Genomic DNA, 25662 nt, shown 5'->3' with positions numbered 1-25662 from the left:
ATTATCTCCTGCTCTTCATTGCTTTGGCCTCATTTCCCACTTCATACACGTGTCGATCTATTATTGGCCCTGGTCAGCCCAAGCTAACCAGGGCTGGTTAGCGAAGTAATGTCCTAAATTGAATAGGGGGACTAGCGGTCGGTTTCCAAAGTGGGGCAGACCCTTCGCCTTCAAGTTTATTCTCAGACAATGTAGGGAACATGTCTGCCTTAGAAGAGCTAATATCGCCTAATATCTTTAAAAAAAAATTAAAAAAAGACCTTGACATCAATAGAAAACTTGAGACCTTGACTTTGGAAGATTATAGTTCCTAAATCAATTGGAATATGGACGTAAATATTCACAGGAACTTAGACATACATGTCTCACATATGCCTGAGAAACAGTTTTTAATTTAGTGCGATGTAGCTTCGACAATGGCTAACCAAGTACGTCAATATCAGAATAAGCTTACAGTAGAATCTACATAGTAGAACACTAAATTTGCAGGCCTATAGTTTTCTACTCATATTTAATTGGAATGTGAAATTTTTATGGAAGAAGGAAAAATGTGTCTAGTTTCTGTTCTAAGTGGCTGCACCCTTTCTAATCTTCTGGATTTGGAGAAGGACTAAATACTAGTTACTCCATGTACTTTGCTTCCTAAAACAATTTAGTTCGTCACTTTTTAAATTCAAGAGATTACTCCTTGTTCTCCCAATTTGTAAGTAGAAAAAATGACGAAGTGGTGTTAGTTTAGTGGTTAGAGTGCTCACTACCTAGAATCCAGGTTCTGGGTTCGAGTTACCACGGAAGTAGGAGTGAAATCATTTGATCCTCTTTATAAGGAAAAAAAAAAGGTAAGTTGAAAAAATAAAAATAAAAGAGAAAACAAAATAAATTAAAAAAAGAAGGAGGAACTGATAGGTATAATAGAGTGTGAAGGGATGAACTATTTTAGAGAGCAAAGTACATTGAGTAACTAGTATTTAGTCATTTTGAGAAATAGTTTGAGTGACTATAGATTTGCAACAGTTTGTAGAATAGTTTAGCAACTTTGACAAGCTACCATTTTTAACTTAGTGGAAATTGGGTTGCCTACTACGTATGGATGGAAATCTTTCCTAGTGTTAGTGTACCTACCATTTTAAGTGGAAACACTCCATTCGGATTTTTTATTTCTCTGGTTGTGAGCATTTGAAAAAAGAATGGTCAATGTTGAAAATTTTTGATCTCATTGTTTTTATTTTATTTTTTAATTTTTTAAAATGGATCTCATTGTTTCTTGTCTAGCAGGAATTCTTAAAAAAACAAAAAAAAAAAAACTGGGGTGGGCTGCAGGCCTGCAGCACAGTCCCTCGTTTCGTGCGCCTGGAGACCATTTGGACACCCTTGACGATCAGGAAAGAACCAGAAAAGGGCATGTCAATTTAGGCCAGGTTATGACTGGCATTAGAATAAGTGGATATTGGGCTGCAATATTTGCAGATATAAAGATCATGTAGATACCATATTCAGCAATACTCTGGATTTTCATTATATAGAAATAACACTTTACAAATGACAACCATACATACTACTCATGATAGACCACAACACCAGGAGACTGAAAATGCTGACATCCAACAAGAACCACCTTATATAAGAACTAATAGCTATTAAAACTCAAGTAGCATAGCACATATTAATATAAGCAAATTAATAAACTCTCTGTAATCCCTATCCATGGTACTAATGAAGCATTATCCATGTATATGACACAGAGATAAATTATATAGATCTCAGGCTCTAGCTGCACCTGGGGAAGGGAGTGCCACAAGTCCTAGCAACTCTCCGAGCATTCGGGGTGTTAACGAATTTCTTGAGGTTGGGGTTGTTGAGGTACTGGCAGAGACAAGGCTTCTGCTCCTTGATTTTGGTGCAGCATAGATTTGATGGTGGAGTATTAGAGCTTATTGCACTTGCACAGGAGCTCAGCTCTACTGGGCTGCAAGTCACAGCTGCCATGGACACCTCTGCTGTGGCCAGCATCACCACAACCACAGTGCACAATGCAATTGCGACATATGATGCCTTCATTTTCAGTGTTACAATGTCAAACCTCAAAGAAAGAGAGAATGAGATAGTGTTAAGTGGGTAGTGTTGTGTGCGCTGAGTGATGCGTTTGCCTTGGGTGCCCTCCCAATTTATAGAAGAGGAAATATAGTAGAATAACATGCCACCACCCTTTTATTATTATTATTATTTTTTTTGGTCAACTTTTCAAGTTACCCTAGAGTTGTTTTTCTAGGTTAATACCTACCCAAGAATTGGTTTTGGTCAATTCGATTATACTAGAAATCAAAGGCCAGCTAGCCCTATTGCCATTCTTACCAGCTGATTGGAATGCACCTGTTCTTGAGATGACTTTTTAACCCAACATACGTTCAAGCACTCAAACAAAGCTTAAAATTAAATTGACTCTAAAATACTATTTTTGAGAATAATGTTAATTGGAATTTTCATGTTAATCACCATTTTTTACTCAATATATGCTATGTTTTATCTTATAGAGTTATAGATAATCTTAACTTACAAATATCTACTAGGAAAATAAATCATGGTTAAGGTGCACAGTGTATTAATTCATGGACTCCGAATTTCTGTTATTAGTGGCTTCAATATTGATTAGGACCGCACGGCGTGCACTCAATGTATGGCTAGTTAATGATGTGCATTTATAAGGGTTACATGAGATGTTTGAAAATATTCACAATAAAAATTCTTTTTTGCACTGACAATGCATATGATCCAACACCTAAAAGATATTTCAGTTCTTGATAAACTTTTCACCAAAATAATGTTATCCAGCTTTCTATTTATGTTAATGTAAGTGTATGTCAGTACTTTGAATCCCTTCTAATCTTACATGAAAAATAAATTTCCTCATTGGCTAGTTTTTCATTGGACACTCTTACCTAAATTCTGATACAGCTTTGGAGCCCCTCATCACGTATCATGGTGATTGTCCTTTAGTGGAGCTCATATTTGGAATATTTTCGTAGTGGTCTCTCAAGAAGGCCTTGCCTACTCTAATATCCTTCTCACCCTATTTGCAACAATATAGAATCTGAGGCAATGTTTCAAAGCCTAACCTGCATTGAGTAGGCTTATACCCACTAGTTAAGAAAACAATTCATTTTCTTGATTGCTATTTGTAAAAGTATAGCGCATGCTCGCACTTTAAACCATCGATCAATTCGTGCCTTTCGGTGATATCGATTTGTGCAATTTTGGCCATTTTTATCATATGCAGCTCACATGCTTTCATCATTGTTTTGATCCTGCACTCGGAATTTCTGTGTAATCATGGTTTTAATCACTAATCATCATCATTTCCCTTGTTATCTGTAGTGCAAAATACATAACTTTCCCTATCTACATCTCTCTAGATCACATTTCGGTTCTAAATTGCAATTGTACGTAACAAAAGTGGCTAATTCGAAGTTAGTGACTAGTTTATTGATTTAGTGATATATTTTTCTCCATCATAGTAGATAAATTTCTAAATTCAAATTCTTAGCTTTAGAAAATATACTTCACGAAGTTCATTTGACATAAATAAATGATAAATTTGGTACATCACACCTCAAATTTAATTAGTCATCACACATGACAAAGACTAAAGATGTGAAAGCATGTTTTTTCTTTGCTCTTTCGCCTCAATAGGCGCTTGTCTCTTTTCAAGTAATCTTACCATTACAGTACTCATAATTCATTTCTTTTTTATTATGCTATAGAATGCATAGTGATAGTGATTATCGGAGCGTATTACATTGCTCTAAAGTATTGAAATTCTCAAGTCAAAAGTCATCATATTCAGTCATTGTGTAGGACATACCTCAAATAATATTTAATACTTAACTCTGGAATTTCAATATACCTAATATAATGACGCAGTCGAATTGATAACTAGGTTTACCAGCTATAAACCTAAGCAAAAGATTCTGGAGTCCACCAGAGATAAAAGAGAATAATCTCAATTTAATTGGTAAAAGATGAAAGATGCGTTCTGCAGCCGCATAAATAAGAGAAAAGTACCCTAGGGCGACTAACAACGAAACCCTAAGGCCCATGGACAAAAACGAAAACAACCCAAAAATAACTAAGAAAACCAAAAACGGGTAAAATAGAAAAATGTAGTTTTGAGGCCCTAAACGATCCCGAAAGCCCGAAAAACGCTATAGCTCATGGCAAAGCCATGAGTCTTGTTTCTGGCGCGATTCTCTTTCCGGAAAGGTAAGGTGCGTCCCAATCAGACACCGAACAGCCGTTTCCTGTCTACTAGTCACTTTTCGTTTTCCTCCTTTAGCACGGTCTAACTGTTCCTCGAATTGGGCCGCCATCCGCTCTGCATCATATAATTATAAATGTCTTAGTTGAACTGGAAGAACTTGCGGAAATTGGCGTGATACATGAATCATTATTAGTCTATTTGTGCTGCGTTAAGTGGCCCATTGAAGGTCAAATTTCGAGTGCTTGATATGATTGTGTGGGTCTTTGATATCATGGTAAATTCACTAGTTAATTGTCATGCTCATCTAATCAGTAGTGTTAATTATTGCCCGCTTCAGTCAAGATTGTCCTTTATATGCAAACTTGACAATGATAAGCTCAACATCATCACTTCCACAAAACACGAAGAAGCGCCTTTAGAGTTTGCAGAAAGAAAAATGTAAGCCAATGGAGGGAAAAGAGTTTCAAAACATTTATCATGCATAAAAACTAAAACTGGAACAAGCATTTTATAAGATCAACGAAGTGGTAGCATCTTTGTTAAACTTTAGAATACAACAATATGATATAGAATCGAAATCATGTCCCTCCATTTTCTCTATTTAGATCAGATTTGGTTTGGTTAGAATCTAATTAAAGATCTACTTGCCTAGATTTGAAATGAATCGAACAAAGATTAGTGTACCAACTTTTGTTGGGTGAAGCATGCTCGTGTCATTATACCTATTGGGCAATGTGACTGAGAAAAGAGGTTGATTAGCTTCAGGCATGCATTTGCGGCATGCTTTCAGAAAGAAGGGTGTCCCCAGAGAATAAAGCGAGCTCACTGTCTATCAATCATTCACAAAATATAAGGCAATATGACCAGCTTTCAATGACTTCTCACTGAGACTGTAACACACCAATTTTTGATGAACTTGTAACGTGGGTGCCAACTGCCAAGAGGAGTGAGATGACCTCGTCGGCAATGCCAGATACTGTCAACGAAATTTTTGCAGCATAGCCGCGACCTTTTTTTTTTTTTTTTTTTTTTTTCCGAGAGGTTTTTAACGACAACAATCTCATCTGCAAAGGTGTACTTGCATATAGAAGTTGATCCAATCTTCATATCACTGTGACTAGCTTCTGCTCTTTCTTCATTTTAAAATTATTCCTCAGTAAAGGCCAAATGTGAAAATGAGGGAAATGTATTCAATTTCCAAATGGCATCATTCTCCATCAAAGTTTGATTGGATATAGTTAATTGGGTTGCTGTATATATTGGGAGCCAAAACGGTGGAGGCAATGTTAGTCAAAACTCGATCATTCATTTTTCAACTGGTTATTCCTTTCTATGTGTACCTGAAGTCAAAAGCTCTGTACGTAGTGCTCCTACAATCATTAATATTCTTGAAGAAATACTTTCCAACTATCAATAATCAATCAAGCAACCATCGAGTTCATTCTCCTCGATCTCGAGATTCCCAGCAAAGCAAATGTATCTGCATCTCTTTTGCATTGGAATGAATACAAGCCAGGGTTTGCCTTACATAAATTACTAAGCTGATGAGCCGAGCAGTTCTTGCAATGTGAGGAAATGTGCTGCAATTCTGAATGCCATATAATATTATCTACGAATCTAAATGTCTGACCTCAAAATACATTAATCTCAGCAGACGTCCTTCTACTGTCTCTTAAATTGGAGCTCTTGCCGTCTTATTGAACATGAAACATAGCCGCCACCAAACAATAGGATTTGAAAAGCTCTGCTGCTCTAGCGGCCATGTCGTAAGAATTACAATGCATTCTTATATGCAGTGGAGAGTTGAAACTGTTCTCCAAACAATCAGAATCTTCGTATCTGCAGATAACTCTGCATCGTTAGAATAACATCAATCTCTTAGTTGCATTTATAATAACAAGTAAATAGTTCCAACTTCCAAGACAATGCAATGAATATGCATTTTTGGCACCAAGGAATCTTATGTCTCACGAGAAGAGGAGCATAAGTTAGCTGTAAGCACTTGGAGTGAAATGTTCTATAAAGGAGTGCAGCACTTAACCATAAAGCATTGAGATTATGACTATCCCTAACAACCAGTCAGCCACAACATTTACTAGCACTTTTATGGTATTACTGGTACTGCAAGAGAATTGGAAATCAAATAGATGTGAAGCTTATGACTTACCAAGCAAGGTTGTCCCAGTGGAGAAATCCACCATGGCCTCTAGCGTTGTTGAACTTATAAACGGCACCCGAAACTAGCCGAAAGAATAAATAACATAATTTAAAGCACAATTATTATAAAAAAATAATGACAAATTGCATTGAAGTATCATTATAAAAACAAAAACTCTTTCGAACAGAGTGTAAAGTTTATGTAGAAATCAAAATACCTTCATAACCCTCCAGAACTGGATCTTCTGACAGCAATAGGGGCGTATCTAGATCAATAAACCTGCAAGGAATATATTGATACTTACTCCTGGATTTTGAAAAATATAAAGCTAAAAACTTCAAGGAATTTCAAAAACCTGTAGGACACAAACAATTTTCTTCATAGAAACAAGGGTCATACTTACTTAAAACACCCAAGGCCAGCAGCAAGGTGGCCAGAAAAGCCCATGGCGAGTCTAGTCTCAACCATACCACCAATCATCAAATCCAATCCCGACGCTCTTGCAACCTCAATAATTTCAAGGGCCCCAACAACCCCAACTTTAGTAAGTTTAATGTTAATGACATTAGCAAGATTTTCTTCTGCTATTTTCTTAACATCTACTATACTTCGACAACTCTCATCAGCTGCAACTGATACTCCATATCTTTCTCTAGCAATACGAGTAACATATCCAAGGCCTTCCCAATCATCTCTATGAACTGGTTGTTCAAAGAGAACTGGACTCACTCCCACCTCTGGTAAAAAGAAAAGGAAGAATTTTTATTTATTATGTTATTTGCAAAAGCAACTCTCTATCTTGAGTTATACAGAGCAGATATGCTAAATGGCAACTGGTGTTTTTGATTGTATCATTTACCATATAATTTCTCAAGAACTTGGATAGCTTCATTGGAGCTATATCCTTCATTAGCATCCAAGATAAAAGAGCAATCAGGGTGGACTGCTCTTATAGCTTGAAGGACTTCTATGTCTGAATTTAGATTCTTTCCCACCTTAAGCTTTAAAGTTTTAAATCCTTCTTTGCAATACTTTGAAGCCAGTTTGGCAGCTTCAGCTGCAGAAACTATCGGAATCTGCATATATAAAATTCAGTCTATAATTACTCATGTCTTTTGTACCGCAGACCATACTATTTGGATGTCATAGCTGTTTATAAATTGATAAGAACCACTGCCAATTCAACTTCACCCTACATCTCCTACAGAACAGTGATATAATGAAGACGAATATGGGCAATCAAATAAATGAATTACTTTTACTCAAGATTAATTGAAGAAGAACTTAACCGTTATATCAGTGGTTATGGTATTTGAAGCTCCACCAAACAGTCTCCACAAAGGGACACCAATACTTGTAGCAACTGCGTCAATTAGAGCCATCTCGACTCCTGCCCTAACCTTCAATATCAAGTACACAGTTCAAGACTTCATAATGATTTAAGATCCTATAAAAATGAAGATATCAATTAACACTTTAACAGTTATAATCAAGTGCTGCTGATTTGCAACAGTAGTTCTCTTATGATTCAAGTCATACGGGATTGTGTTAATTCAGTGAACTCATTATATTCTTGTAAAGTTTGTAACAACAAAGGCAGTGATCCACAAGGATACACCGGATCAGGAGCATCAGAGGGTCCTATACATGTCAGCATAACTAAAGTGACCATAATGTGTAGTGTAGCTTGCCTATCCTTCTAAAAATAAAAATAACATCACAGGAATCATATCATACCCTTCAAAATCATCCAATCTAATAAAGCAAGAAAATTTCTGAAGAAAAAGTGGATAGAAGAGATCCACAAAAGCCATTTCTACCTCAAGAACTGAATCAAATAAACTATATTTTGCTGCACATTTTTCATATCAGTAAGATTCTCAACCTAGGCAAACCAAGACAAAGCCCATTAAAGGATAGTTCTCAACTAATTCCTAAAGTTGCTCACATAGGACGCTGAACTCAACTGGTCCTCAATTTCAATACTCACACCAACTCAATTATTCTTCCTACCTAATCTCAGCAAACAAACACATATTTCAATTGCAACTAAACTATTTAGTATTTACCAATAATAGAAACTGCCATCCAAACTAAACATCCATTTTGTTCCCAATACCACTAAACCAAGCACTCATCAATCAGAAGTTCAGAACACAAGTTTCATACATCAAACACCAACATATAAACAAAGCAACCAGATCTTGGTACTCACAGAAGCAAACTCATATCCAGGGAGAAGCACACCAATCTCTCCCAAAACCGAACTCAAAGTCATCCCATTATTCCTGAGCAAGAACTCACAAGCCTCCTTGGCCTTGACCATAGCGGTGTGCTGATCCTCTGCAGTCACATGAGGCAAGATTGGAGCTTCACCCCACCCCACACACCCATTTCTCAACTCAACTCTGATCGCAACATTCTCAACACGTTCAAGCCTCGAAGTCGCAATCGTAAAAGGAGCAATCAGGGGCACATTCAGAGGCCTGTTCTCTGCTCTCTGAACGTTGACTGTGAAAGTCTCGAGTAAATTACTGAACCCAAATGTGGTGGTGGGGGTGGCCAGAGCCATTCTCGGACTGACTCTTGAACTGGGTCTCAGTCTTTTTGAGCTCTGAGTTGAACTGACAGTAGAACAAAGGATCAGGGAGTTGAGAGAGAACCCAATTGAGGTCATTTGGTTGGGTTTTGGTAAGACTCCGATTGGATTGGAAGTAATGCTCTGTTGGTCTTCTTGTTGTATGTGTAATTGTGTAGAGTTTTAGCTGAAGAGGGGTATACGATCGGTACCATTTTTTATTAATTGCAAACGTTAATATTCTGACAACTGTTTGTCCTTTGTGTCTCTTCTCCTGGTGGGTTTCTGCTTTTCTATATTACAAAAATTATTGGTTTCAGGTCCTACCCAGAACCAGGTGATATACATAACCTCAAGTCCAACCCACCCAGGTTGATGAAGATAGAGTTGGACTTCACGGGTTTGTTGGCACCTATCAATCATTGAGACCTCTCAATAATTTCTGACCATTATATAAACGTGCATGTTTCTTGCCGCTTTTATTTTTCGATGAGGTGCATGTTTCTTGCCTTTGTTGGGTTAAAGTACGAGTCTTTTTCTTCTTTTTTGGGTGAATAAATTTCAAGTCTTTGAAAATGGTAATGACTGAAAAATGAATTAACGTTGGATTACTAGAATTGTCCATCTGTCCTCAGGTCATTTTGTTTTGGTTCACCAAATGGATCATTCTTTTTCTGAGGTGTGTCCCTTCAACGTGCCCCAAGGTTGCTTTGTGCAGGGTAAATTAAATTGCCAAAAGGGACAAATCCATGAGAGATGGAATGAGCCTGCTCGACAAAGTGGTAGAGCTCAAAGCGCCAAAGCTTGATGAATTGGCTGCCTACTCACGGATTAGTGAATAGTGATTACTGATTAGGAATTCAATTTCATACAGATGAGAGTTAACAAAAAGAGTTGCACTTTAAGCTTTAAAGTAAAGAGTAATCAAATGTATAATTAGACTAACTTTGTTTCAATCAATATAACGATATGTTTCAAGAGTATGCATTTAGATAAAGTACGAGTCTTGTATAACTTTTAGAACATATCATTGTATTTTGCTATCTTCTCTCGCACATTTGGCCACAATCTTTTTTTAAAAAATTTGTTTTGTAGGGTATTTTTGACGCAGTCGGAATGATAAACTAGGTTTACCAGCAATAAACCTAAGCAAAAGATTCTGGAGTCCACCAGAGATAAAAGAGAATAATCTCAATTTAATTGATAAAAGATGAAGGATGCCTTCTGCAGCCGCTTGCGGCTGCATAAATAAGAGAAAAGTACCCTAGGGCGACTAACAACGAAACCCTAAGGCCCATGGATAAAAACGAAAACAATCCAAAAATAACTAAGAAAACCAAAAACGGGTAAAATAGAAAAATGCCGTTTTGAGGCCCTAAACGATCCCGAAAGCCCGAAAAAGGTCACACGTCGTGGCATGGCTACGAGTTTGCTTTCTGGCGCGATTCCCTTTCCGGAAAGCTAAAGTGCGTCCCGATCGGACTCCGGAGGCCCATTTCACGTCTACTAGTCACTTTTCGGTTTCCACCCTTAGCACGATCCAATTGTTCTTGAAATTGGACCGCTATCTGTTCTACATCAGTCTCCTCCACCTCCGAAGAACTCGACCCCGAGTTCTTTTCAGGATAAAGAGCCTCATCTTCATGAAACTCATGCAGATCAGCAACATTGAAAGTGTTAGAAATGCCCATTGAATCTGGAAGTGCAACAACATAAGCATTATCATTGATCTTCTTCACCACCTTAAAAGGACCATATTTTCTGGGCTTCAACTTGTTATAGGTACCAATAGGGAATCTCTCCTTCCTCAGGAACACCATCACGTCATCACCTTCCTGGAATACTTTAACTCGCCGATGTTTATCAGCTGCAGTTTTATTCTTAGCATTAGTTGCTTCCAGCTTAGCCTTAACTTCATCTCGAACAGCTTGTACATCTCTAGCCATACTATCAGCAGCAACACTAACTCCAGGAACCTTAGGAAGCTTCACCAGATCAACCACATGTTGAGGAACAGTAGTATAAACTAAGGAGAATGGTGACTTCCCTGTGGCGCTATGCACAGCACTGTTATAAGCAAACTCCACCTGGGGCAAAGCATAATCCCACTGTTTGGGTCGATCTCCACAAACGCTCCGGACCATGTTACCCAAAGTTCTGTTAATAACCTCTGTCTGGCCATCCGTTTGAGGATGGGCTGTGCTACTACGGTTCAAAGATGTTCCAAACATCCTCCACAAAGTAATCCAGAAATGGCTAAGGAACTTGGTGTCTCTGTCAGATGTAATGGACTTGGGTACTCCATGCAAACGAACCACTTCCCTGAAGAACAGTTTAGCTATATTAGAAGCATCAGAAGTCTTTTTACATGCGATGAAATGCACCATCTTAGAGAACCTGTCAACTACCACAAACACTGAATCCACTCCCCTTTGGGTACGGGGTAAGCCCAACACAAAATCCATAGCAAGGTCCTGCCAAATGTCATCAGGAACAGGTAAAGGTAGATAAAGACCTGTATTTTGGGACTGACCCTTAGATACTTGGCAGGTGTAGCACTTTCTCACAATAGTTCCTGCATCCTTCTTCAACTGTGGCCAGAAATACCGCTCCTCAAGACTAGCAATAGTCTTGTCTCTGCCCAAGTGCCCGCTCAATCCTCCTCCATGCAGATCTCGGATCAGTTTTTCCCTCAAAGAAGAACTAGGGATACAAAGTCTGTTGCCCTTGAATAAATATCCTTCATTCTCATAAAAATCTGCAACTGCATTGTTACTGCTGCACTTGGCCCAAATCTCCTTGAAATCAACATCTTTTTCATACAACTCCTTCAAGAGGTCAAACCCCACAATCTCCTGAGCTAAAGTGACCAGTAAGGACGCCCTCCTACTCAAAGCATCTGCGACCCGGTTAAGAGTACCAGATTTATGTTGAATCACAAAAGGAAACTTCTGCAGAAAACTCACCCACCTTGCATGCATTTTATTCACAGTTTTCTGGCTATTGAGGTACTTCAAGGCTTGGTGATCGGTGAACAGTACGAACTCCCTCTGAATCAAGTAGTGCTCCCATTGCCTCAATGCCCGGAACACTGCATAAAATTCTTGGTCATAAGTACTCCACTTCTGACGAGCTTCACTCAACTTTTCACTAAAGAATGCTACTGGTTTCTTCTCTTGTGACAATACAGCACCCACTCCCACGCCACTAGCATCACATTCTACCTCGAATACCTTGTCAAAATTAGGAAGAGCAAGAACTGGTGCAGTACAAAGCTTCTCCTTGATTAAGGCAAAGCTCTTCTCTTGTTCCTCTCCCCATTGGAATTTGCCTTTCTTCAAACATTCAGTAATAGGGGAAGTAATGGTACTGAAATTCTTCACAAATCTCCTGTAGAAAGTAGCTAAACCATGAAAGCTCCGCACTTCAGAAACTGTTTTCGGAGCTGGCCATTCTCTTATTGCTCGTACCTTCTCTTCATCAACCTGAATGCCTTCTTCTCCAACCACAAATCCCAGAAATAATAACTTGTTGGTGCAGAATGTACATTTTTTTAAGTTGATGTACAGTTTATTCTCCTGTAAAGCTTCCAAAACCTGCTTCAAATGCACCAGATGTTCTTCTTTGGTCCTGCTATATATCAGTATATCATCAAAATACACTACTACAAAGGAACCCATAAAGGGGCGAAGAACCTGGTTCATAAGCCTCATAAAAGTGCTGGGTGCATTAGACAACCCGAATGGCATGACCATCCACTCGTACAAGCCATCCTTGCTCTTAAAAGCTGTCTTCCATTCATCTCCTGGCTTGATTCGAATTTGGTGATATCCACTTCGAAGGTCTATCTTGGTAAACACTTTGGAACCTTCTAGCTCGTCAAGCATGTCTTCCAAATGAGGAATAGGAAACCTGTACTTCACAGTTATCTTATTAATGGCCCTGCTATCAACACACATCCGCCATTGATTGCCCTTCTTAGGAACAAGGAGGACGGGAACTGCACAAGGACTCATACTCTCTCGGATGAACCCCTTTTTCAACAAGTCTTCGATCTGCTCCCTCAAAATCTCATTCTCCTTGGGACTCATTCGGTAATGTGGCAGATTTGGCAAGCTAGCTCCAGGAACCAAATCGATCTGATGTTGGATGTCTCTCATAGGTGGTAGTTCGTTGGGCAACTCATCTGAAATCAACTCTTCAAAATCTCCCAACAACTTCTGCACTTCTTTAGGGATCAACACATCTTCCTTTTCTGTAGCCAACAATCCCTTTATCACTACTGGGCAGAAAACTTCAGTTTCTCTAAAAGCCTCCTCCATCTCAAACTCACTACTAGATAAGGTCAGGAAACTCTCCCCTTTCTTCCCACCAGATTTTTCAAATTGACTCACGGGAGCCATAGCAATTTTATGACTATCCCACATAAACATCATCACGTTATCTCTGCCTTTGTAAATCACATCCACATCATATTGCCAAGGTCGTCCAAATAAAATATGACAAGCATCCATATCAATAATATCACACATAACTTCATCTTTATAATGCTTACCAATGGAGACCGGTACTTTGCAAGAATCAATAACTCGAACTTGTGGACCTTTCTTGACCCAACCAAGGGAATAAGGTGCTTCATGAGGCTGCGTAGGTAACTGCAAGTATTCCACCAGTTTCTTGGCTACAAAGTTTTCGCAGCTCCCATTGTCCACAATCAAATTGCACACCTTGTTATTGACGGAACAAAATGATCTAAAAATATTGCGTCGTTGTCCATCTTCTTTGGGACATAATAAGACCCGCTGCAACACAATATTAACCTTTTCAGGAGACTCCTCCTCCGCGAACTCAGCCCCATCATAATCGTCACCTCTTCCTCCTTCTTCTTCATCTTCATCATATTCACCTATAAGAGCAGTTTGTCTCCTCTCTGGACACACATTAGACCTATGCCCAGGCTTGTTGCATCGATAACAGACATCTCCCGTAGGTCTAGCATAAGGGTTATTAAATCTCTGATTCGGGGCTCTATTTTGAGCACCACTAGAACTACCAACACCTTTAAAAGGAGGATTGGAAGCCCTAAAAGCACCTTCTGTTTTTTGCAGTGTGGTTTTACCCTTGTCAGTTGAAGAATTTACTAGATCTGTGCTCCTTTGGTAGTTATATCTTTGGAAAGAAGAAGCTCGTGAAGGCTTCTCTAACAACTCTGCCTTCAATGCTAGGTTTGAAGCTTCTGCCATAGTATGAACAGTTTGCAACCCGATTTTCTCTTGAATGGAAGGCTTCAGCCCACTGACAAAGCGAGCCACCTTCTGACCCTCAGTTTCTCCTAATTCATTACGCTCCGAGTAACGCAAGAACTCAGCGGTGTATTCAGCCACTGTCCTAGTTCCCTGGACACATTCGATATACAATCTGTACAAAATCTGTTCATAATCGTCCGGTAAGAACCTCTCCATCATCAGCTGCTTCATTCTTCGCCATGTTTTAACACCCTGCTTCCTTTGTTTCTTGCGGGTGTTCTGCAATTTATCCCACCAAACTGCAGCAGTACTCTTCAATCTCCATGCAACATGCTTAACCTGCTTGTGTTCAGGAACTTCCATGATCTCAAAGAACCTATCCACTTGAAGCTGCCAATCTAGATAATCTTCTACACCCAAGTTGCCCGAAAAGAAAGGAATTTCGGCCTTGACTTTGTAATCTTGGTCAGCTTGTCCTTGTGGTTCATATTGCACCATCTCTTCTTCAGACTCAGATTCTGAAGTATGAACAACAACCTCTCTACGTGGAGCCCTAATTCGCTGGCCTCCCTCCCTGCCTATATTCCGATCATTGTTGTTGTTGTTGTTGTTTCTCTCTCCTAACAACCCACGAATTTCTCCAATCTGCTGATCCATCCGATTGTTCATGGTGTTGATGGCAGCGGTAAACGCTGCCGTGAGAGCTTCGATATCCGATTTTGTAACTTCACCCATTGCTACCAAGGTAAATAGGAGAGACAGGAAAGACCTGCTCTGATACCACCTGACGCAGTCGGAATGATAAACTAGGTTTACCAGCAATAAACCTAAGCAAAAGATTCTGGAGTCCACCAGAGATAAAAGAGAATAATCTCAATTTAATTGATAAAAGATGAAGGATGCCTTCTGCAGCCGCTTGCGGCTGCATAAATAAGAGAAAAGTACCCTAGGGCGACTAACAACGAAACCCTAAGGCCCATGGATAAAAACGAAAACAATCCAAAAATAACTAAGAAAACCAAAAACGGGTAAAATAGAAAAATGCCGTTTTGAGGCCTTAAACGATCCCGAAAGCCCGAAAAAGGTCACACGTCGTGGCGTGGCGACGAGTTTGCTTTCTGGCGCGATTCCCTTTCCGGAAAGCTAAAGTGCGTCCCGATCGGACTCCGGAGGCCCATTTCACGTCTACTAGTCACTTTTCGGTTTCCACCCTTAGCACGATCCAATTGTTCTTGAAATTGGACCGCTATCTGTTCTACATCAATTTTCCAACAGTTGCTTTAAACATATACAGTATAATGGTGTCACTATACATTAGGATAATCTTTGGCTTCTTTGGCTTCAAATAGAATGTTTCATAGATCAATATATCAATATCCAAGACTTGTACAAGGCGAAGATCAATGTTTTTTTTTTCTTTCTTTCTGATTGATTATCTAAGTAGCTAGATAGGCTAGCGTGCATGCAACGCAAAAGTAGATCGAATTTTAGCCAAAGCCCTTCCAAGGCATTCCTTACTTCATTGAAGCTTACTTTACTACCAAGCTTAGAACCCACAGGTCAGGCACATCTGTATTCATATATAAGTTGCTGTTGGTCAATGTTCATACATATATCAACCCGTAATACAAGTTATTAAGTCCTAAATCACTCTTGACCATGCCGGGATTAGTATACTCGTCGGATTCTGATGACATCTATGGAACCAGCCACTCAAGGCTCTTTGGACGAGAGAGGCCAATTCATCAGGTTCTTGGAGGTGGCAGAGGTAACATACATTCATCAATCTATATCATCTACATACTCTAGCACGTAAGCTAGTTTACATGTTAATCCTTTTGTATAAATTTGTAGTTGCGGATGTGTTGTTGTGGAGGAACAGAAATGTATCGGCTGCGCTTTTGGGTGTGATGACCGTGATATGGTTTCTTTTCGAGGTAGTTGAGTACAATTTCGTCACCCTCCTCTGTCACGCCTCCATTACCACTATGCTTGTTATCTTCATTTGGCGCATGGTTGCAGAAATCTTCGGATTGTATGTATTACTCCCGAATGTATTCGTACATAATCTTCATCCTTTAATTTCCTAAAGTACTACTCTTAACAAATTAACTGTGTACATGCAGGACACCTCCTAGAATACCTGAATTTATATTGGATGACTCTACATTCAGAGATGTAGCTTCCACAGTCCATAAAAAGTTCAACCGTTTCTTGTCAAAGCTCATTGACAGTGCTTGTGGAAAAGACCTACCATTCTTCATCTTGGTAATTTCAAGTGTGAACAGTGAACTAATTATGTGCAATTTGGGCTTATATTATCTATACTTAATAACTTCCTTCATTATCGATGATGTTCAGGCAATCGTTTCTCTATACATTTTGTCTGTGATTGGAACCTATTTCAGCTTTCTGAATCTTCTTTACTTGGGTAAGCTAGGAAGTGTTATTTTTAATCAAGTTCATCTTAATACTTCCATTTAATGTGATCAATATCTATAGGGCTATTGGTAACTGATTATCTTGATTTTGTTTGTAAATGATGTTTAAGGGTTCCTGTGTCTGGAAACTCTGCCTTTTCTGTACGAGAAATTTGAGGACGACGTTGATCATCTAGCTGGAAAAGTTTCCCGTGAAATAAAGAGATCATACAGAAAGTTTGAGGCTCAGTTCCTCAACAAAATCCCAAGAGGCCCAGTCAAAGACAAGAAGATCAGATGATTAAAATCCTGGCCAAAGTTGCGCATACAATCATTGTACTAAATTTACCATGAAGATTTCTGTAAATAAAACATTACTTCATATAATGTTGTATAAAACTCAATGACTCAATATTATCACACTTTATGGTAACTCAATGCTGAGCCCAGGATCTTGGGCTCAACTTTTATGAACCACATTGTATAGTTCTTTTCTGAGGAGATTAATTTGGAAGACAGATGTTTAAATCATATATAACTGTGCTCTGCCCCACTAATGGTAATAATGTGGTTTTGTGGAGCTCAGAAGCAGAAGATTTCTCATATACAATTGTAAATTGCTCTTATATGGACAACTCATTGAGCTAGGAGTCAAGTTTATGAAGAGAAACCAAGGGTAACAGAGGAATCCTAGAGACCTAGTGAATATGTGCGCCTTTAAGATAATGTTTTAGCTTTGAATTATTGTTCTGCAATGTAGTAAGTGGCTGCTACTAGATGAATCTCCTAAAGGTAAATAATTGGAGCTCAAGTCCTTAATGGGATGCCCATGGAAAGATAATGTTTGGACTAGTTCCAACCTTCCCAGGCCAAAATCTCAAAAGGGTATATAGCTCTGTTAAATTATTGCACATTATTGAGCAGATGATGGCCATTTTGATGAATAGAGATCTAAAACAGTATATAGTTAATTTGGCGGTCAGTCGGTCACTATCTGATGTTGGACGATATTTTAGCCAATTTCAATAAAAAATCTCGAAAAGAAAAAAACGTCTTCATATTAAGAAGAATAATTTGAATATTGGAAATTGGTATTTAAATAGGCTTCTGAATGATGGAATTAATCATAAATTACTATTTTGGATATATCGGGATTCTCGAGCATCTTGATTGGAATTCCAAGCGTAGTATTCTTTAGTATCTAGGATTCTATTTCCGATTTTTATATAATTAGGTTTAATTAGATTTCCTAGTTTTAGTCTATAATAAATTGTTCTTTTTGTTTTCTAGTTGTATTAAGTTTTTGCTATGTGCCCTATATAAGTCATCTCTTAGATTGTAATTTTCATTCAAGTTATCAATAAAAAAACCAAATATTAGAGAAGTTTCTCTATGTTTCTTACGGCTGTGTCCGTAATTGCTAGTGGATTCTAGCTTATCTCATATGACTTTCGACGCTTGACAGAGCCTCTTACTATCGTGTTCACGCTTCCCGCATCATTTGGTATCAGAGCGGGTATCGCCCGCTCCTTAGCAAACGACTATCCAAGGGAGAAGTTCTACCGCCAACCTCGACGACGCTAGTCTTAGAGTATCTATCAAAGAAAGTTTCGTTGAAGAGGAACATGCCAAGGGATTTGCCCTAAGACAACCTCATCAATCCAAAAAAAAAAAAAAGAGAAGAAGAAATATGGAACGTTGGATATTCACAATGCCAGATTACGACGACTTCCGAACTACATGTATGATCAACGACAAGGTATGCTCAGTAATAATTGACAGTGGTCTACGAGAGAACTTTGTAGCAAACAAAATTGTGGATTATTTTCAATTACCGACAGTGAAGCTGAGTGATCCATACTGGATTCCATTTGGAGATGATGAATATGCACAAATAACAGAGGTTTGTAAAGTTCCTATCTCTATGGGAAAATTTTATAATGAAGAGATTACTTGTCATGTGATTGACATGGACGACACTAATGTGCTTTTTGGAAGACCATGGCATTAAAGCGTCAAAGGTGGTTATTGCAAAGACAACACATATATATTTAGGTGGGAGTCGCATAAAATTAAAATCAAGCCTGGAAGGATTCAAGAATGACCATTCTGAGGTGTGTGAAAATGAACATGAAGAAGCCACTTTGAATATTGAAGAGAAACTCATTAAAGACAAGGAAGCTGATTCATTCATCACATCGATATCCATGTCATGCATGCCTAATTGTGTTCAAGATCAACCCTAGGAGAAGTCAATGGCCGTTCCATTTCAAGTGGAGAAGTTCAAGTTTCACGATGCTTATTCTAAACTTATCTACAGTATTGGACTCATGGTGATACCTTTTAATTTCAAGAATATTGAAGTTGATGGTTTATCATGTTTTATTCCTACTAATGATCGAGCTACATACAAGAGGAACTCGAGGTCGAGTTCTTTTCAAGTGGAGGAGACTGATGTAGGACGATATGTTAGCCAATTTCAACAAAAAATCTCAAAAAGAAAGAAGCGTCTTCACATTAAGAAGAATAATTTGAATATTGGAAATTGGTATTCAAATAGGCTTGTTAATGATGGAACTAATCATAAATTACTATTTTGGATATATCCAGATTCTCAAGCAAAATCTTGATTGGAATTCCAAGTGTAGAATTCTTTAGTATCTAGGATTCTATTTCCGATTTTTATTTAATTAGGTTTAATTAGATTTCCTAGTTTTAGTCTATAATAAATTGTTCTTTTTGTTTTCTAGTTGTATTAGGTTTTTGCTATGTGTCCTATATAAGTCATCTCTTAGATTGTAATTTTCATTCAAGTTATCAATAAAAAAACCAAATATTAGAGAAGTTTCTCTATGTTTCTTACGGCTGTGTCCGTAATTGCTAGTGGATTCTAGCTTATCTCATATGGCTTTCGACGCTTAACAGAGCCTTTACTATCGTATTCACGCTTCCCACATCGTAGTGATAATTTCACTGTCATACTAGTTTCCACTACCCCCTATCAAAATTTAGACAAGGAAGAGTGGGATATGAATGTAATCCAATATATAATCCAATAAAACCACTCATCTTATATATTATGAATGTAATCCAATATATAATCCAATAAAACCACTCATCTTATATATATTTTTTCAGTGGCTACTGAGTTGACCCACTAATAATCTTTCATGTCAAACACTCTTATGTTTTTGCTTGCATGAGCAATGGAGAGAAGAGAATCACTTCAAGTCCTAAAGTGGAGAGGCAGAGACCAGAAAAGAGAGAGAGATTCCACAATTTCCACTAACACAAACAATAATAATTCTTATTGGAATATTGACTTTTTGATCACTATAAAAACTCTCTTGGCGGGTTTAAGCTCAATTTCATTTAGCAACTTGAAACCCAGATGGGGAGACTATGGAGGGAGATAGGCAGTGTGAAATTTGATGATGGTGAATATTGGTTAGTGTTTTGGGCAGTTTTGGTCACAATGTCTATTATCTCAGCCATAGTTTTTTCTTGTGCTGATGGTATGTCCAAAGAGAGAAGCACTACAACAACCGACACAGACCTCTATGGCGGCTCAGCTTGTGGTGCTGGGTGTGGTGCAGCTTGTGGTGCATGAAGTAATACTTCTTCCTATTTCTAGGTTAACAGAGAGTAAAGTGGTGAGTAGCCTCAGGATGTGAGGTTGGAGAATTCCATCCAAAGTTGGACTAGACGTTAGCTTGACTTCCATTAATGTTGTATCAGTTGTAACTTGTAACACATTAGTTAATTTCCTGCAGAAGTTTTTAGAAGTGGATGAACCACCTAATTGCTCTAAGAACATTGCATTGTCAAGAGCATTCTGTCATAGAGCAAAAGAATGCTCTTGACAATCAATGGAGTTTTATTGATCATAATCATTCGTATTGTTATCACTTATCTGTCTTTCCCTCTCCCCTCTTTGTTCTTAAATTCTTGAACCCCCCATGTAAAACAGGCAGGAAGCTTTTCCAAGTAGTTAGTTTCATTTAGATTTCAATGAACATTCAACTTTTTCCTTTTCTTCCCTTCTCTGCTATATGATGCGCCTTTCCAAAATACAGTATAGTCGAGGATGGTAAATCATAAATGTTGTGGCAAATACAACTATACAATACTACATGTTATATATTAATCCGGTATTAAACGGACAACAAGTCAAGATGGCCGAGTTGGTCTAAGGCGCCAGTTTCAGGTACTGGTCCGAAAGGGCATGGGTTCGAATCCCATTCTTGACATAATGAATGTTTTTTCCTTTAGCTATGAATTTTTTTTTTTTATCAAACTATATTCAGTTCAATTGTGACATAAAACATTGGCATCCTACCTATGATAATTCCAGAATACAAAGGTTGCTGTATAAAATTAATGATGGAGGAATATAACCAAACTATATTTCAGTTCAATTGTGACATAAAACATTGGCATCCTAAATCCTAACTACGATAACTCCATAATACAAAGGTTGGTGTACAAAATTTATTGTGGAGGAATATAACTCCAAAATACAAAGGTTGTTATAAAGGTCGATGGTTGCTACCCTCTTTTACTTTGCAGCTGATTAGCCACATCAATATGTGCCATCTTTCTTCTTGGAGCTCTCAGAGAGCATGTATTTGGCTTACCAGACAGATCATCCAAATCAATATCAGATGCTGTAGAGTATGATGCACAAACTGTCTTCTTCACTGATCCACAACCACAAGCATACCGCCGTGCAATGTGCCCTCCCACCTTGAACGGTAGCTTTATGCACCACCAGACAACCATTACCGGGCAGCAGATGCATAAGCAAGCGCTGCATAGAAACTCTGGCGCATAATCACCACATTTCGAATTTCTTCCCTGAGAAGAAGAATTTGATGGCTTTGCATTCATTTGAACCGCAATCTCAAAAGGATTGAAATAGACAAACGTCTAGAACATCCACCAGCGAGATATAAGAAATACTATCATTGAAGAAGAGCTAATTATAGAGCACTGTCCTTAGACCTAAATAGACTAGGAAAATATTGACTGTGATAGAAAATAATGAATCCTAATAAGACTAGAACAAGAAACCTAATTAACCGTAGATATAGAAATCTGAATTGGAAAGGAAAATACGATGAGTCCCAGCTTTCCTAAAATCTTCAAAATCCGACTTCTTCATCTAACCTCAGAGTGCTTCAAGTTATCTTCAAAGGACCAATGGTGTCTCCCCCATTGATGCAAACACGAGCAAATGCTGCAGTTTCTGGTGTTGACATATTCCAATCCTTTTCTGTGATCACATGTGGCGACCTTTGATGCTGTAAACATTAGTGAGCAATCTTCACAGAAAAGCTTGCTGCTTTCCCTTTGTAAGTTTATCAAATTGCTGTTCACTTTGATACATGGCCTTTGGTTTCTATCATCATGGTAGATAAGACTTGACATATGCTCTGCTTGTCCTTTCCGATGCTAGATTCTCTAAAATGACAGGACCAGAATGCACATAAAGTACAGTCCACACGAGCTCAGCTGTTATTGGCTTTGAGCAGCTCTTGCTGATATTCTATTCTCAAAGGATTAATACAGGTATGTATACTGATGTAAACTGTTTATCATTCAGCAAAATGGCAAATACAACACACTTACTGTCACATGATTTTGCGAATTCGAAAGCTTAACCTACAAGACCATGAACCGAATAAGTTCTAAAGAAACTAAATCATAAAGGGGATACTGGTTTCACATTACAAATCCATCTAATCAGTCAAGCTTTGCTTGCTCACTTATTCTGTCACCCATCAGTTTTCTCTTTTCGTGATTGGCATTTCCTTCATCAACTTATCCATTGCCTGATTCAAATCAGCAGCCTTCTCATCACTCCCATACAACTCATCCAAATCAGATTCAATCTCTTCCTCATCCTCCTCTTCTTCGTCACTCAGCGATCCCTGCCTCTTCCCGCAAAGTTCTTCCATCAACTTCTTATCAGTCTGTTCATGCTTCCCTGTTAACTTCCTCTTCAGAATTGCCTCAAAGATAGTTGGTATTGCCTTGTCATTTCCTTTAAAGTAGTCGTCAATTTTCATTTTCAGCTCTGAAACCAAAACATGCAGAGATCAGATTGCAAATACAAACCGGGTCATGTTATACATACAATGGAAAGAAAAAAAAAAACCATAAACCCCAAAATACACAGCCTCTCAAACAACGAGGACCATGACTACTAATGTTGCAGGATCAAATTTATCACTCAATAGGTCACAAATATAATTCAAAACCCAACAGAATACAATGAATTAGCTGAAAGCCTAAAACCCTTAAACCTCAGAACCCAACAAATTCAAGTTTGATTTCAAATCCATGAACAGTGAAAACTGCTTATGATTAAAACCCAAAACTTCTATTTCTCAGGAAGAGTTAATACCTTCATTACTGACGTCGTCTTCTTCATCTTTGGAAACCTCTTGGTTATGTGATTGAGACTCAGTCGAGTAGAAGCTCAATCTGGGCCGAGTCGGAAGAGCAAGTTGGGTAGTCCTAGAACTGGGTTTGCAGCAGGGAGGAGAGAGAAGACGAGTACGAGCATAAAGGGAGACATTTCTTATGATAGACTGTTTCATTGTTCTAGCTCAATCTGGGTTGTTTCTCTGCTAGTAGGGTTTAAGCGGAGACTGAAAGCTTTGCTTTAGAGAAGACGGAGTTATGTGGGCTAGGTGAGGACTTTACCCAAACCTTAACTAATATAGTAAAGGTTGAGCTGGACCTTGCATTTTGGGTTTTAGAATTGGTATTCTAAATTTTTGAGAAGGAATTGGGCTTATATTTTGCTTAATATACAAGTTAGGGTTGGTATGGGTTACGGCGGATAAGGGTTTTGGCCGGAACCGACCACGGAATCAAGCAACTCCATTGTTGGGGTTTGAAGACCGATAGCAACGTCGACCCGCAAGTTTCTGAAAAACGATGTGCAAATCTATGAAGAGAAAAGAGTCGACCTTAATGTTTATTGTCATTGGTGTCTGAATGTCAAATCGACAGTTATTGTGACTGTCGACTGTATGCTTATGCAAGATCTGAGACGGTTGTTGGTTTTCGATCAATAAATTGTGACTCCTATTACAAATTCTCAATTTCATTTTGTGGGATGGAGAATTAGAAACAAACTATCCAATTCTAAGCAACAAGTCATGTTCTAACGTCCAACAATAATAATGAGGCATGAGTCAGTGTGACTCACTTTCTTCTTATTTAAAATCACATGACGTCCGGAAGAACATGCATCTTAAATTGATTCCTTTAATTTCATTGCAATTTAACAATGAATGATGAGACATTAAATTGGCAATTGTTTAGGAGCAAAGAGAGATTTTTCATAAAATTAAGCCAAACCCTGTTGCTGTCAAAGCTCTTACATCATGTGCATGTATTGACTTTAGCTCTTTTGGTTTTCAATTATGTCGCATAGTCGTAGTTCATACCATTACGGTTTTGAAAGGAAACCCAGTAAGTATTATAAGTAATTTCAGTGTTTTAGTTTGATAAGCAATTCCGAATTAAGTCTTAGTGATGTGACCGACAAAAAATGGTTTTGATTATAAGCTTTCTGAAAACAACAAAATGTTGAAAAGGACCAGATCGTAATCACCAATCAGCCAAGAAATTACAGCGGCTAGTATGGAAGAGGGAGAATCAGCTTGAACGTACGGTGTTTTCCTCATCAAGAGCCGATTTCTTTGCTTCTAATTCTAATCTACTACCAGTCTCCTAGCTGCTGCTTTACTATTACTATTAGTAAAGCTCACATCGTCTCTAAGATTTTACTGGTATTACAGAGAGTGAGAGATTTGGTAAACAAAATATAAATCAACCTTGCACCAATGTTCCTACTCCAATGTAGAAATAACCTAATTGTCTTCCTGCATGTGTTGACTCCAAGTATATGAGATATACTTGTACTAGTTATGTATATCTTGGAAACGAATACATAACACGTTTAGAATGAAACATATGACGAAATTCTTTATAGAAGGCTAGTAAAAGTCTTTAAGTAAGAAAATTCGCAATTCAGTCACAATCAAATTCAACTATTAAAGAAAATATCTCTATCGAGAGCAAACTACAATCTAGCCTTGTGATCGAAGAGTGGTTGGAATTGAGATATTACAGGCCAATCTGAAAAATAAAACAAAGTAATGTGAGTCTATAATTATGAATTATGAGAAAATAAAGAAACAATAATGATTTTTTTTTTTTTTTTAAGTTTTCTTTGCAAAAGAGTAGGTCCAAAAAAGCTTGATATTAATATCTGACCCAATGACAAAATTATGAAAGCAAAAACCCTTTAACCCGGAATTTGTGGTGAAATGGTTGAGAAACTGGAAGCCCCCTTTTAATTTTTTGGCTTGGAGGAGCATGGACCCATTTACCCACAGTCGTGTTTTTACTTTTGATTATATTTTATGTCAAGCTGTCCATGAATGGAAACGAAAATGCCAACCAGGAAAATTGGAGACACCTTGGAATCGAATGAATTGTTTTGCAATTTCTAAACATTCATTTGCTCGGAACTAGGTTCATGTTGGGATGCCAGCCCCAAACAATGAAATTCGTAAATTAATTAACCTGTTAATTAACAAAAGAATTGAAGAAATCAATGCCATTATAATACCTCGAGAAGTTAATATAATTAATCACATACTTTCTTTAGTTTAATCTGCACTCAACTTATGGAGTCACGGGGTGGGCTTCTTAAGATGCCTTTGAAATTCTCAAATAAAAGAGAAAATAAAATAAAAGGAGGGTTCCTATTATAACTACAATGCTTAGGGATCCCTAACCCTAAATAAAATTATGCATATGTTTCTTCAAATCATTTTCAATTGTAATTAGGTAAAACCACTTTTGAGAGGTTTAATTTGACTCTATTTTGAATGTTTTTGGGATGTATAAACTATAAAGTGAAAGCCTATTATTAATTCTTGTTGGCTTTTGTTACATTTATCTTAGTTATAGGACTTAGG

At 38.0% G+C, this 25662-nt stretch overlaps 4 protein-coding genes and 1 non-coding gene across 6 annotated transcripts; 2 read left to right on the top strand and 3 right to left on the bottom strand.

Annotated features, from left to right (window-relative positions):
• Nucleotides 1-1492: 1492 nt before the first annotated feature.
• On the bottom strand, nt 1493-2150 carry LOC112179296 (non-specific lipid-transfer protein 2). Its single transcript, XM_024317676.2, has one exon. It carries the CDS (start codon nt 2056-2058, stop codon nt 1768-1770), a length of 291 nt encoding a protein of 96 aa, XP_024173444.1. The 5' UTR covers nt 2059-2150; the 3' UTR covers nt 1493-1767.
• A 3391-nt stretch (nt 2151-5541) lies between these two features.
• LOC112180332 (L-Ala-D/L-amino acid epimerase) lies at nt 5542-9238 on the bottom strand. 2 transcript variants are annotated; one of them, XM_024318862.2, is made up of 7 exons: nt 8629-9238; nt 7703-7813; nt 7273-7489; nt 6817-7150; nt 6631-6692; nt 6423-6495; nt 5542-6106 (listed from the first exon to the last, which is right to left on the bottom strand). In XM_024318862.2, coding segments are annotated over exons 1-7 (1260 nt in total). In that variant the 5' UTR covers nt 9091-9238; the 3' UTR covers nt 5542-6105. The 2 variants fall into 2 exon arrangements, with proteins under 2 accessions (XP_024174630.1, XP_024174629.1); XM_024318861.2 differs by having other exon boundaries at nt 5542-6094; nt 8629-9236.
• Nucleotides 9239-15858: 6620 nt separating this feature from the next.
• On the top strand, nt 15859-17090 carry LOC112179957 (reticulon-like protein B9). The gene is made up of 5 exons (XM_024318441.2): nt 15859-16005; nt 16092-16272; nt 16364-16505; nt 16599-16668; nt 16789-17090. The coding sequence occupies exons 1-5, from the start codon at nt 15897-15899 to the stop codon at nt 16956-16958; spliced, it is 672 nt and encodes a 223-aa protein (XP_024174209.1). The 5' UTR covers nt 15859-15896; the 3' UTR covers nt 16959-17090.
• A 3736-nt stretch (nt 17091-20826) lies between these two features.
• TRNAL-CAG lies at nt 20827-20907 on the top strand. The gene has a single exon. It is a non-coding gene; the product is annotated as a tRNA-Leu (tRNA).
• A 704-nt stretch (nt 20908-21611) lies between these two features.
• On the bottom strand, nt 21612-23396 carry LOC112179102. The gene is made up of 2 exons (XM_024317425.2): nt 23067-23396; nt 21612-22736 (listed from the first exon to the last, which is right to left on the bottom strand). The coding sequence occupies exons 1-2, from the start codon at nt 23260-23262 to the stop codon at nt 22441-22443; spliced, it is 492 nt and encodes a 163-aa protein (XP_024173193.1). The 5' UTR covers nt 23263-23396; the 3' UTR covers nt 21612-22440.
• Nucleotides 23397-25662: the final 2266 nt, after the last annotated feature.

The sequence above is a fragment of the Rosa chinensis genome, chromosome 7 (assembly GCF_002994745.2).
Source record: "Rosa chinensis cultivar Old Blush chromosome 7, RchiOBHm-V2, whole genome shotgun sequence".
In the NCBI taxonomy this organism is placed as follows: domain Eukaryota; kingdom Viridiplantae; phylum Streptophyta; class Magnoliopsida; order Rosales; family Rosaceae; genus Rosa; species Rosa chinensis.
This window is presented reverse-complemented; position numbering and strand designations above follow the sequence as displayed.